The sequence below is a fragment of the Corvus cornix genome, chromosome 3, assembly GCF_000738735.6.
Source record: "Corvus cornix cornix isolate S_Up_H32 chromosome 3, ASM73873v5, whole genome shotgun sequence".
NCBI classification, from domain to species: Eukaryota; Metazoa; Chordata; class Aves; order Passeriformes; family Corvidae; genus Corvus; species Corvus cornix.
In genome coordinates this window covers 35,437,245-35,451,341 of record NC_047056.1, presented here as the reverse complement: position 1 = coordinate 35,451,341, position 14,097 = coordinate 35,437,245, and the positions used below count along the sequence as shown (strand labels likewise).

Sequence of the window (14,097 nt, the reverse complement as noted above, 5' to 3'; positions counted from 1 at the left end):
CAGCCCATTATCTTGCCCTTAATTTTTAAAACTTTTTGCTGGGTACAATTTACTTTGAACAAGGGGTTTAAGTGTGCATTTACAACCTCGCAGCAGGCTTGTTTGTCAGCTACATGAGCAAAATAATCTGCAGACAGAATGGTCCTGCAGTAGTATAGCTGAAATTTAAACATCCTAGTGCACAGACATGCACCACTTGTCTCACACTAATCAGCTACATAAGCTTCGTGTTAAAGCTGGTTCATTTAATGTATTTCTCTCTCTCTCTCTCTCTGTGAAAACATTAGTGCTAGCTTTGATTCTTGTGTGGTACCTAATGACCTATGAAGATACATTTTAATAGTGAATTACAAAATTTTCCTTTTATATATGTTAAGTGATGCACACTTTACTTAGTGATTTGTTTTCAATAAAAGAATCTTTTAGCTAAAATATGCCATTCACTCCAAACAATTGTGAAGAGTTACCAGAATATAATCTCACTTTGCACCTTTCTTATGCATTATTACATGTCTGCTGTAAAACAGCAAAAAATTCTACTGAGACCACTTACATAGCTTAGCCTTTTTTGTCTTCTTTGTGGCTTCCTTGGCTGTGTATGTACATGTAAGAAACACACCTAGAAAAAACAAAGATAGTATCAGGAAAAAGGAGGACTATCAACATCAGCTGCCACAACCTCCTGTGCATGAGATTTCTCAAATTTGAATCAACAGGTTGAAAACCTGAAATAGGAGTTTTTTCAGCCACATCTAGTTTTCTACTTGGTGGTTAACTTTGCAGTCATGATGGCATCTACTGTGGGGAAGTTCTTTTAAGGGGATTAAAGATCAGTTCAGTTCACATATTCATCTGTGGAACTCACTGTCTAAAGATGCCATGGAGTCCATGTGGTCCAGAAAACCACAAAAGTATTTCCGCAAGCAGTGGGAACTCTTTGTAATTGGTGTGATAGGAATGTTAATGAAACAATGTGCTCTGTGCATAAAGCAGCCGGGAAGCTCGGGAGTGAAAGATTCTTCTTAACAGCCCTTTGGGAAAGTTACCCTGTAATTTTGTGTTGCAATGTTTCACTCGCTGGGGCAGCAGGTGTGGGATACTGGGCAGCATTACAGACCGTATGAGCTTCTAGGGTGGCATGTCCCAGTATCCTGTCACAGCAAGGGCACTCATTTTCTTCAGTAAGCAGGATAATGATTTGAAAAGTGTAGTAGTAAAAGAGACATATGCTGTTACATTAAAAGATACATCCCTATAAATGCATGTAGCTTACTTGTTATGTTCGCTTGCTAAGTGATGACATACAGAACCTCCTTATCCTCTGGGCTTATTTTATAAGCACTGTATTATGGATAATTGATAACTTCATTACAAATATATTGACTTTCCTATTCACCTTTCCCTTCTCTGAGCTTTCAAAGTGAATTGAAACTCTCTATGATGTGATCTAAGATGATCCTTTTGTCATTTCTTAAGCTAATCTTAATAGAATATGCAACAGAATTAATTTCTTTTATGCTCTTCTCCCCCTAGACTGATTGCAGAGTTTATAGAGTTTATCACACCTAGAACTTGCTCAAAAGTAAAAGCAGTCTCACACTGTCTGAAGTGACAGTGCGTAGATGCAGTATTGGGGCCTTTTGTCAGTGGTGCAGTTGTGTAACCAGGGCAAAATTGTAGTTAAAAAAAAAAGAATGCATGAGTGGAAAATAAAATGCAATATCTCAACTACTTGGAATGTTATACCATAATATAATGTGGAGAAATTAATCTGGTAATTTATGTAGAAAAACTACATAGATTGCTATGAATTTGAACTAAGAACAACTGTCCTGACAGACTTGAGGATAACAGCTAGAGGGAATATTGTCTGGGAATGTCACAACCAGAGTGTTCATGTAAGATGAAATGCAAGTTCTGGAGTTTCTACATGCTCCCAAAAAGTGAGACCCCGACTGCCAGGGGAAAGAAAATAAGACACATTTATAACCTTTTGGTACCATCTTGTTCATGGAAAGAGCAAGAACAGGGAGAATTTAAACACTTGATTTTTCTTTAGAGGGAATCTTCACATTACAGACACTTTTCAGGCCCACCTGATATGGACTGCATGCAACTGGTCATGTACTTAGAGATCTCTGCAAGTAATTAATACTTTTTCTATGCCAAAGTCAGGAAGTTTGTGTAGCCCATTTCTGAAAATCTGTGCCAAGGCTTACACGTGCCACTGAGAGTTTCATCAGCTGTGGAGTCCAAAGGGAAGAGAATAAGTCAGCAGCCACTGGGCATCCCGGACAGGAGAGTACAAACCCATAAACTACTGATTGCAGCACATCAACTATACTTACCAAAGAAGGTTGCAATGACTGTGGCCTTCATGGTGAGTAAAGCAAAATCTGGAAGCGTTGCTAGGAAGCACTGAAAAGGAAAAGAAGAGTACATCAGGCTGCATTTGGAGGTATTGCAGATGAGACAGGAACGGTGGGGAAAGAGGGACTGTGCACTCTTCTTCAACCTTTCACAGTCCTCACATGCTGCATCCTCTTATCACCCTTTGTAGAAGAGCTGATATCCCCAGAGGAGATGGTGTTTGGGCTGTCACACTCCCATGGACTAATTTTTCACCTGTCTCCAAAATTTGTCTTTTGCTCCAGGAAACCAAGAATTCATTCACATACTTACTTCAGAAGCCAGCATCAGGAGAGGGCATGATGGGCACGGACATGCTCTGACATCTATTCAAATCTGTTCACTGCTCTTCTGAGAAATAATCACCTAATTGTATTTTCTGCACATCAAACCACACCAGGTAATCTCATATCATATGGGGATCATAAATAAATCCTTTTACTCCTGACAGATGTTGCATACAGTATTTTGCAATTGTTCCATCTTTTGTGAGCCAAATTACTGGTTTCTTTCCTTTTCTGAGGATGTGTATGTGTATGTACGTACGTGAGAACCTGAGATTAAGAGGATTCTGTTGGAACATCTGGAAAACATTTTTTTCTGGGTCTGCATCCATGACCCCTGCCATCCCTGAAGCTCTTGGCCAGGCTACAAGAATTTAAACTTTGTGGAGATAACCCCTCTCAGCTCCTCTTTGGCATCACCTGCTGCTTTTGTTGTTATTTCATGATGGTTGAAGGAATCCTGTGTTGGGCACTCATAATTAATCAGTAGGTCACCCCAGAAAGTTAGACTAAGAAGGCAGATACAGGAGAGAAAGAAAATCTGCATTCTGTCTTCCTATAAGATGTTTCCATATTTTTACTTTAATTGCTCTTCTTTTTCAAGCAAGCCACATGCTATGAGGATGACTAAAATAGTAGGCTAACCTAAACTGTGTTTAGCCAGTAATATGTCTATATAATTTATAACTCTTTTCACATAGAGCAGATGCACCTCTGATTTTTGTTTCTGTGCCACAGTTGGAGAATTTCAAATACCAGGACATACTAACAGTGTCACTTCCTAATAGCACAATGTCTTTCCTTGGTGATCTCCCTGAAAAAGTTTTCCTGTTAGGCTGCTAAAGCTGAAAGCAGCAGAGGTTTCTCAGAAGCCATTGAACTGAATCCAGGGGCTATGGAAAGTGGCTCAGCATGGTGACTGTGTCTTTCTGAAAAATGATGGGCAGTGCAGTGGGGGTGACCCCAGGCTGTACAAGCCATAGCAGCAAGAGCAGTTATGTGGTGATATTCTGCTGTCATGGATAGGTTCTATTAAAAAGCGTTGCCCATCTTTTGGAACAAAAATCCATTTTAAGCATTTACTGCAGTGTATTTCCACTGTGAAGCTGTTAAAAGAAGTAGCAACAAGATGTAGAAGAGTGCTCAGCGAAACTTAGATGCTTTTCTCCTCTCTTTTATGTTTCAACCCATTAACACAACAGAGGTATCAAACAATTGCTCTCCTTCAAAGGATTTTCACTTTAGGTCAATCGCTGAAAAAGAAGAGGCAGAATAAGAGTTGCAATTCATTTGCAGAACTACCATGCACCATTAAAGATTATACTGACACTGGCTTAGACTTTGCAAAAGGCATCTTAATATGAGCATTCCCAAAATTTGCAGTGAATAAATTCAGCAGCGGCACCTTTATTTAAAGTCAAAGAGATTTGTGTGAATTTGTCCCGACAGTATTTGACTTGGTGCTGAGATATTTTCTTCACCAGTTTAATTAGAGTAGAAGAGGTCTGAGATGGTAAAGCATTCGTGTAAAATCTGGCTTCATGGGTGGGCTGCTGTGTGTTCTGCGGAGAGAGTCCAATACTGCCTAACTTTTCTTGTCTTACAAAATGTGTAACCACCTGTATCACCAGTGCTGCACAAGACTTCCCACTGCCTTCTGAAGGCCCTGCTGCCCCCCAGCCCTGCTGTCCCCAGGGCATGGCCAGCCACTCCTGGAGCCATCCAGGTCTTCTTGGGTGGCAGTACCCTAGGCTTGCCTGCAATTGCATTGCACCAGCATCTCTACCTAGTCTGCTGGTGGGCACTGCTCTTCATGGCAACAGAAAGTGGGCTTTTGTTCCTAAATTATTATTAATTTACTGCAGAAAGAAGCCAATAAATCTAAAAGGATTTAATATGTAAAGCCTGTCAGGGGTTCAGCAGAGTTCAGCAGAACCCTCAGCCTGCAATAACAGATCTTTATCAATAAGGAAGACACCGGAAGGATTTAGACAAGGCTGTTAGATTTACTCAACAGTTTAGCTAAACAGAAAAGCACTTACTGTGGACTCAGTACCTTTTCTGGTGCAGTTTATACTAGTATCTTCATGGAAATAAATTATAATAGTAAAGAAACTTATTTTTGCCACTATATTAATTTCTACATTTGGCAGTGGCACATCAGGAGAAATGCACAGACATCCTGTGACACAGCTCTGGTGACAGTACTCCAAGGGGTGGTCCTGGCCTTTAGACCTTGGTCTGTCACATGGGGAAATGCACAGGAGGATTTACACTTCTGACTATTAAGCATCAGGCATAGAAGCTCCAGGCTTTCTGTTGTGGGAAGTCTGTGTGCATTCATTGTATTTGGGGCCTAGGGTGACACCTGATTTAAGCTATGTGAGATCTCCTATAGTGTGCACTAGCATGGCATCTGCTTCTTCAGGCTGGTAAAGGGATCAACAGCTTGCAATAAAGCAGTGTTGTTTTTTTTTTTTTTTTCTCTGGGAAGGAACGGGAAAGCAGGGCTCCAACCCATAATTACAACAGACTTTTTAGTCTGTGTAGGTCCACTGAAAGGTTTGGGGATGTTTTATCTGTAGATCAAGAATGATACTTTGCTATTGAATACAAACCTGTACTTCCTTTGTTCCTTTACAAAATGAATAGATCCCATTAAAACAAACGGAAAAGTTTCTACTTTGGATTAGTCTGGAGCGTGAGTTTTGCTGAGATTTCTCCTAATCAGATTTCTATTAAGGCAGTATTTACAGTCCCAATCAGAACTGGGAAGTAGTGACTATTCACTGTTAAATCTCCTAAACTGTGTGCTGGATCTCTGTTTATCAGAGCATATTTTCCCATCTGAATCTTTCAGACTGTCATTACAGAAGTGACTCTTATGCCTAGGAAAGCTATTAAGTATATGCATTACATTAACATGTGCTTCAATCCCAGCTAAGTACAAATGTAGTAAGAAGCATCTCCTTCAGAGTTTCCTAATGCTGCTGATATTTTACCTTTTAAAATCAAAGGTCTATTTGAAAGACTATTTTGTTGATTACTTCTTCCTGAGCACAAACACTTGAAAAAGCTTGAATGTTAGTGGAGAAACAGAGTTAGCAAACCATTCTTTCTGTGTATAAAGTAAGATTTTTATACTGACCTTTTATTAGCAACTTGACTTTTATAAAGATCTCAGAGAGTTGCTACATACTACAAACAAACAGATGGTTTAAATGCACATAAACTGTCACAGTATGGCAAACTGTAACATTTTCTGGAGGAAGTGTAGATTTTTAAGTCCTTGGTTTTTGGTGTCAGGCACTGCTGTCCGTTCCACGTGCAAGCTGAAATTCTTTGCTAGGGCCATGTGCTTTGCCTCTGCAGGAGTAAGCAGTTTATCTCCTGTAATCTCCTGTGCCACAGAAATTAATTTGTATACTCTCTTTGTACCATAGTAGTGTGTGTTATTGTTCTCCTTTTCAAGGGGTTCTAATATCTCAGCAACACTGGCAACATAAAGAAAAACAGAAATGGACTTTGTTTGAAAGCTATTTGAGCAAGTGGCATGGAGTTAACAGCATGATCTCTAAGAACTGTGGGTTGAGTTAAATATGTGCCCTTCATGGGAAAATCAAGTGGGCTGGGTGTAAGTGTGAATAAACCGATTTGGATAAACAAGAACTGATCGTCATCTTCTAGAGGAAAGCATTTTATATTTTGTTGTTTGGTTTTCTTTTTGTTTAACCCTTTCCTTGTTTCATGCTCATACTCTGTACCCATAGTGTTGTACCTTGCTTGGCAGTACAAGAACTGTTCATTTTGGTGCACGCTAGGTAATATGACTGGCACTTGTCACATGTGGTTTAGTTTCACCCCTTTTCTTTTCAGAGGGAAGAAGTTATGTACCCTCGGTGCACTGAGCTGCTCTGGAAGTCTGTACATAAAAAGAATATCTAAGTGGCTGCCTTCTGAAAAACTGGAGGTACTGAGTTTTGCTGAGAAAGTTTGAATTGATAGCTATAGTTCATTTCGGAGGCTTAGATTAGCCTGTAAGTATTCCAGGCCAGGTCACAAAATGTAAGATACAAGATGCTGTTTTGTGAGGTGAGCTTGTCTGCATGGGAGGATAGACTTAACTCTTTGTGTGGTCTGAAATAGAATATATGCATTCAGGAATTTAAAAATATCATAGACTTCATCACCTGCTGCTATAAAAAAAGGTGAGTGAACGGTCACCTGTTTTCTTTCATATATGAAAGAATGCAAAAGTGCTTCCTGGAAGCACTGCTGAGCTTCAGAGCACAGTAGTAACGCTCTACTTAATTACCCAGTGTCTCAGAAAGCCAACAAGGCTTCAATGGCTGCAGGTTTTTCCCTTGTGGTAGAGGGGTTGTAAGAAGTATCATATGTCACACCTTCAGCAGTTGTGTGTTTAGTAAAATGAATAACGAAACCACTGTTAAAGGAGTCTCCGGGCCCGGGGACAGCTTGTGCTCTTCCACTTAAAGATTCTTTGCATTAACATACTCCTTACCTCCTAAGACAGTGTAGCCACAGCCTGTTTGCCAGATGCTTTCCGTGGCCATGTGAATCCCACATCCGGGCAGTGGTGGTCCCCCACCTTCAGGGCAGCCACTTCTTGCTGCAGGCCCGTGATTTGCACATTCAGATGGGGAAGAGGAAGCAGGGAGACTCTGGCTCTCCTCCGCTCCCATGCAAGTCAGTCCCCTCCTCACTTGCTTTCTTTCTGACCCCATGTTTGGCATTTCTGGTTGCAAATGAGTCCTTCTTTGTCACAGAAAATTGGGGTCTCCCAACCTTTTGTGCCCTGGAGTCTGATGATGGGGGACTTCTTTAGTAATGAAGAAAACTTGGGTTCAAACTCTCTGAGGCCATGGACAGCCCTGATACAGTTACCCCTGATTAAAGTTTCTCACCACTTGCTTTTTATTACAAGACTTTGATTGTTGTGGCTGCCACATAATGTTTAAAATGGTGCCTGCTCTGCTCCGTGAGGTTCCTGGCTCACAGGAGGGCTGTGGGGACTGCTGGTAGCCAGTACGTCTTATGGGGTACCTGTCAAGTCACTCTCAAGTCATTGAAGTGAGGTATGGGTGGATTCAGAGGTCTAAATTCTACCTAAGTTGCACTTTGGGCACAGGAGTAATTTTTTTCTGAGCTGATTGAACAAATGTTTATATGCAGGTTGGCAAGAAGAATTTAGTCTAAAATAGCTCTCATTCAGGTAAGTATAATGAAGAGATGCTATATCCAGCAATTTAGAGACAAAAAAATGCAAGCAGCTCTGCACTACTCATTTTGTGTTCATGCAATGCCCTGAAATTAAAACATAAGGTTGAAGTAACAGTGACGATGATTTCTCTACTTACCACAGAGCTCTTTCAGAAGAAAGTAATTTATTTAAGACTACAGTGTGATTTAACTTGCCGGACCTTTCTCAGAGCTTAAATAAAACTGCAATGATTATACACGTTCATCTGTCTCAGCAAGAAAGCCATCAATTATGTTGGTCTGACCTGCCCCTTCCAGCAAAGGAAGGATACATTTAGAATATGTCACCCACCCACAGAGAAAATATAATTTGGACTATCTGGATGATGACTTCTTTAGGGACCATTACAGTGTGCTTTCCTGGTTTCTGCTAATATATTATGCATTAATTTTTCATTTTGATGCACAGCTTTCGTACCTCATTGGGAATTGCTGTTAGCTTAAACCTGTGAATCCCTATCCAGAAAAATTCTTCCCTCTGTTCTCCTCCCCACCATGGCTTTTGTCTGCTCACATATCTGCCCCCCTCACTCTCAGGCAAACTTCTTCCCCTTTTCTAATTTGACTACTTCTGCTTAACATCATTCAGACCCCAGCCAGGTGCCATCAATCTCTGGCACTGCCATTTTCCCAAGAAATAGAGGGCAGAGGCAAGTACTTGCAATTCAGCAGTGCTGTGGAGGGTTGTGCTAGCTTTGTAGCATGAGATTTGTGGCCACATTTCCTTCTTTCTTTTTTTTTTTAGAAAATGTCCCATTTTCTATTTCCAACAAATAGTTCAAACAGGTCAAAGTGACTTTTTACAGTGCAATACATGGTTTCTCAGATTGGACAATAAAGAGCACAGAGTAACCATGCTGTTGTGCTGCCTGCAAACTAAGAATTGGTGTCGTGTGTCAGAATTGCCCTAAAGGTACATATTTAGTCTGAAAGCAAAGAATTTCTGTTAAAGGCACTGAAAAAACTGCACATAACCCTGGGGATGGTTTTGGAATTTCTGTAGCATGTTCAAACAAAACAACATTTTTTTTTAGGTAGAAACTTAGAAGCAGAAATTTAGAGAAACCTTAGGATGTTTACTCTCTGCTTATTAAAGCTACACGTAACCCTTTACTACAAAAGTGAATTATATGTCTAGATCAAAAGCCAAACTCATCGTTAAGCATGCTAGTAAATTTATACAATAGCTCATGGAAAACTTTTATCAATTCAGTAACTCCTACAGTTTGTATGACTAGTGATGTCCCATGCCAAAGCCAGGGACTGGTTGGATAAGGAGTCAGAAAATATTTGTTATTAAAAAAAAAACAAACCAAAACTGGAACTACCCTGGCATGTGGCACTGGTTTGAAGTAAGGCAGTAAGTGGTGAAATTAATTTATGTCTAGTAATGACAACTTGATCAAGGAACCACCTTTCACAAAAGGTCTTCAGCAAATCAGGAAACACAGGAATGCTGTAGAAACCATTTTGAAAGCCTAAGCTGAAATCCACTTCTGTGGTGGAAACCAGAAAATTGAAGTTAAGAAATTAGTTTCAATTTTGCATTACAGATCTCTTAAAAATGATAGTCTCATGCTCCTTGCACTGCATAACATTTTTCCTTATATATTTTGTACTTTTCAAAAAATGTTATTTCTTCTTAACTGCATTATTTCTAATTGGAAATGTTTCCCTCAAGCCTTCTCAGATAAATATCTTTCGGATACCTTTAGTTTAGAAAAAACTAACCTGTACTACTAGGAGGTCACTACAAAAGCCAAATCAGAAAACAACCCCAAACCACCTTATGCCCCTCAGTCATCTTCTAGTGCTGCTTTGTTGGGACCTCCAAATCACTTGCCTCCTTGAAGGGTCAGCTGCTGAGGGTCAGGATGCCCGACCCCACACCCCAGGACGTTCTGCATGGCCACCCTCCTCCATACCCTGCCCATGACCCTCCCCAGCCCGTGGTCATTGCTGCTTTGCCTTTGCTACAGACTGTTCCAGTTGTATCCCTCCCACCTGATGCTGGTCTGCAGCCCACCTGCAACCCAGCAGGCACAGTCAGGCTGAGGTCTCTCACCTGACGAGGGCTCTTCTGGGGAACACTTTGAAAACCATGGACCTGTGAGTAGTGTTTCCATTTTTTAATGACTGAAGAAGACATCTCGGGGCTCCAGGCTTCTTTTGGGAGGAAAGTGAGCTATGGATTTGAATGAGTGCCAGCACTATAAATGAGGCTATTATGGGTAGTGCTGGTTTTCTGAAGACATGCTGTTGGTGGAGGTGCTGGTGAGAGACACGACACAGTGAGGGCCAAGCTGTGCAGCCTTATGGCATGTGTGTTGGCAGCCCTTGGCAACTGGCAGGAGTGGTCTCTCTAACATATGGGTCATGCAGACAACATGAGGAATAGCTAAGCTTCCAAAACTACATTCCTTGGTATCTGAGTGCCCTGGAGGGGAAATAAAGAGCTAGAAAACATGATGGCAGAGAAAGTGGCCTCCAGAGCCCAGTCCTGGATACTGTGACAGTGTAGGTGCAGCCAGAAATTGCTGAGAAACATTCTTTTACTAATTTTGTATATTAGAATATTTTAAAACCTTCTGGTTTTGCATAGAAATGAACCACAGGGTTCTGTTTCTGAGAGACCAAGATCAAAAAAGGAAACCACACGGACTGGGAGCAGGAACTCTTAATTTGTGGTCTTTTGTTTTTAAAACAAACCAAGCCTGCAGACCTCAGTATTGCATAATCTACTTCCATGCTCAGGAATTTTGTTCTGAACTTTGGCTTTAGGAGATTACCATATGAGCTTCTACTTCAAATCTAATTATTCCCTAATCTATGTATTTCTTTCTACACACAGATCTCACCAATGAGAATAGAAGATGTAGACCACGGAAGACTGAGGCTTTATGTCTCAAATGACCACATATTTTGAGATGCAGTTTGGTGGAAAATCTGTCTCCAAAACAGGGTGAAAGTAGGTTTTTCTGACTTATGTGATGCCAGTAATTGCCCTTGTAATATTTGTACCAAATTGTTCCATTGGAACTACTCTATACTTCTCTAACCTCTCACTTCCCCCATCTGGACACTCCCCTACCCATGTAGTCTCATTTCCAAACAGCCTCTTTCTTCCTATGCTTCATGTCCTAAAACTTCTTCAGCCAAGCCCAGGAGAACAAAATTCTGAAGTGTTGAAGATGCAGTGCAAGAGAGGTGAGAAGGATGGGCTCCCACCAAGGCGAGCAGGACGGACTCCCATCATCCTCAGCTGGCTGGCAGCTGTGAAAATAGCCCTGTAGTCAGGGAGCCCTTACCCTTTTGTAGCTCTGACTCACTGAAGTTGTCCACAGCCAGAATACACAGCACTGCTGCCAGCTTTCCTCTATGTCTCACCCCTGTTCTATGGGCTGAAGGGTGAACGATGTATTTGGGGGAAACAAAAAAGAATGAAGCCTTCTGAGTCCCTAAAGGAACCTGGCAGGGAGATTGAGAGGCACAGACATGGCTGTGTCCAAACTTCCTTGTAAATGAGTGATTTTTGAGAGGTAAAAATTTCCACAGTTTTGTGTACAAGACTGAAGGTGTTGGAAATCCCCAGATCATCCTGGTGGGGACATTAAAGGACTGCACGAAGCTACACGAGAACATTCAGAATTTTCCCTGAAATTTTGGCGCATGTGTAACTGTCACTTGGCAATTATGCACTTCTTTCATATGAAACAAGCTGCCAGCTGAAGGACTGTTGGCTGCTGTGTTACATGTGTTACATTTACAAAGATATTTTATAAGGTGATAGGCTGAGTAACAGTTTGCAAATGCAAGTTGAATGTATTTTTTATATCTGTGTCTATGGGATGTTCTGTAGAATGAGTCACATTAAGGGTAACTGACTGTGTTCTTAATGTGCCACTGACCTCTTAATGCACTCTGAAGTTCTGGAGATAAAGCAAAGATGGGATGGACTTTAGAAGTGCTGGAAAGTCAGTTCAGCCACTACAGCAAGACTGGTGTTAAGAGCTGCATAAACCTAGATAATTTGAATGAACCAGAGATGCTTATACTCTTCTGAATGCGAACGTGTTTCCAGTTCAGGATATGAGCTATAGATTTGGGCGTTCTGCTTAAAAAGAGAAGGACAACACTGCAGATGGTGTTATTTATTTTTTGAAATTAAAATGCATTTTCATGAGAAATATTGATGCTTCCAAGCCGCTGGGAAATTTTCTTTCTGTTCAACACTTTCTGGGTTTTTTTCCAGGCCCCGGTCACTGAAAAATGAGCCCAAAGAGGAAAGACAGCCCAAGGCAACCCAGCCGTGTCCTGCTGCAGAGGAGAACAGAAAAGATGGCAAGCGAGATGAGGGTGAGCTGGCTGCAGAAATAGGGAATGGGCTCTGTTCTCTGCTGGCAGGGCACCTGCAGAGGATGTGGTAGCAGCCCTCAGACACCACTAAATGTAGAGCTGCCCCAGCACAGAGTTAGGCGCAGAATGTTTGCTGAGCCCAGAGCAAATACTTGGGCAGCTCGCCCATGAGTGCCATGCTGTCAGGACTGCCCAAACCTGGCACCTCACGGTCTTTGCAAGGGGCAGCTATACCCACACAAGCTGCAGTCGCTGCTGCTCAGTACAGCTACCCCACAGATGCCTTTGGAGCCTACAGAATTTCAGTGGACCCTGACTTGTCTATGGGCCGCAGTGCTGGAAGAAAAGTTTGTCAGTAATACATGCTCCCATTTTATCTACAAGTCCCTTCACATCCCTCTTTTTTGCATCAGCTTGCTTTCCTCTGGGCGTTGTCAGGAGTCGGTACAAGGCAGTTTTACTGCTGCCCTGCATCGTGCTTGCAGCGGTGCCTGCAGCCCCTTTGGGCTGGGGGCTTCGAGAGTTCACAAGGGTAATGCAGGGTCTGACAAGACACACCGTCAGGGTTTTATTTACTAACAGAGATACAATCTCAACAGCTACAGATTTTCTGGGCATTTCTGTGCCTTTCTGAGCTTCTTGTGTGGCAGCAGAAAGCTGTGCTGCCTGCGCAGCATTTACTCAGGTTTTCCAAAAGGGAAATGTGCAGCAAATAAAGGAACTGGGATGCAAAAGAATGGCAGCTGCTTTAGGACTGTTAGAGAGACTCTTTTGCAGACGAATGAACCGTCAATTTGTAGTAAGACATTGTTTTCTAAACATAGCATGAAAACTGTTATCTTGCCTGGCTGGTCATTAGAAGAGAGATAATTATAGTCTCTGTGCGACAGCCGGGCCCAGAACAGGGGCTGCATTGTCCCAGGGCCCAGCTGAGCTCTAGCGCAGGCTCCCCAGGCGGCGCTGGGACAAGGGGGCTCCTTGTGCCCCGGCAAGTTCAAAAGAGGAATTGAAGTGCTCTAAGTAGGTGTTAAGCACCTATTTCTCCCTCCGACTCTGAACTTAAAAATCTACTCCACAGGAGGAAGGTGCAGAGGGCAGACCCGTGACTACTGTAGCTGCAGCCTCCCTGGCTTTTTGTACCGTACATGCTGATGATTATTATGATTATTATTTTTCTTTTATTTTTAAAAAATCAAACACCAGTTTTGCACTTCTGTGTTTCTGTTTCTCAACACAACCGGTATGATGGACAGGTTTTTAGAAGGAAGGACATATTGTATGTTCAGTGTCCACTTCCTGAGCCCTGAATGAGAAATCTAAACTTCAGCTGATGGTGCAGCAGGCTGGAGGAGTCCTGGTGTGTACCCAGAGCTTCAGGGGGCCAGAACATCCCCCCAGGACTTCCAGGAAATTCCAGACTTTTGTTTTTCATTACCTATCCAGAAAAGACACTGCCATCCCAGCCAATTGCAATGGACCAACACAGATTTTGTTGCTCTGGCACCTGCCCATGCCAGTCCCACTATACAGGCTGTTCATGTCTACAAGTGCCACAGAACTTTTTCTCACGAATACAGGCATACTTGCAGGTACTAAACAGAGCTATCACTTTTTCTTGCTCATTTCATCCAGGTGCCTTAAATGACTTACCTATCAACATTTAAACTGAAAGAGAGTAGGTTTAGATTAGATACTAGGAAGAAATTCTTCACTTTGAGGGAGGTGAGGCACTGCCACAGATTGCCCAGAGAAGTTGGGGATGTCACAT

The 14,097-nt window shown here is 42.0% G+C and overlaps 1 protein-coding gene and 1 long non-coding RNA gene across 9 annotated transcripts in view; one reads left to right on the top strand and one right to left on the bottom strand.

The window, feature by feature from the left end:
* Positions 1–14,097, top strand: part of LOC104684379 — a 32,178-nt gene that overhangs the window by 2,466 nt on the left and 15,615 nt on the right. For both annotated transcript variants that reach the window (XR_002043760.3, XR_005604064.1), the window contains exons 2-4: positions 2,655–2,809; positions 6,570–10,941; positions 12,226–12,329. This is a non-coding gene — a long non-coding RNA (uncharacterized LOC104684379). The remainder of the gene's footprint in view (positions 1–2,654; positions 2,810–6,569; positions 10,942–12,225; positions 12,330–14,097) is intronic.
* Positions 1–14,097, bottom strand: part of VIT (vitrin) — a 52,076-nt gene that overhangs the window by 35,547 nt on the left and 2,432 nt on the right. For all 7 annotated transcript variants that reach the window (XM_010391716.4, XM_010391718.4, XM_010391717.4 and 4 more), the window contains exons 2-3: positions 2,349–2,418; positions 554–619 (exon numbers count right to left, since the gene is read on the bottom strand). In XM_010391716.4, the coding sequence (XP_010390018.2) occupies positions 554–619; positions 2,349–2,379 (97 nt within the window). In that variant the 5' untranslated portion in view covers positions 2,380–2,418. The remainder of the gene's footprint in view (positions 1–553; positions 620–2,348; positions 2,419–14,097) is intronic.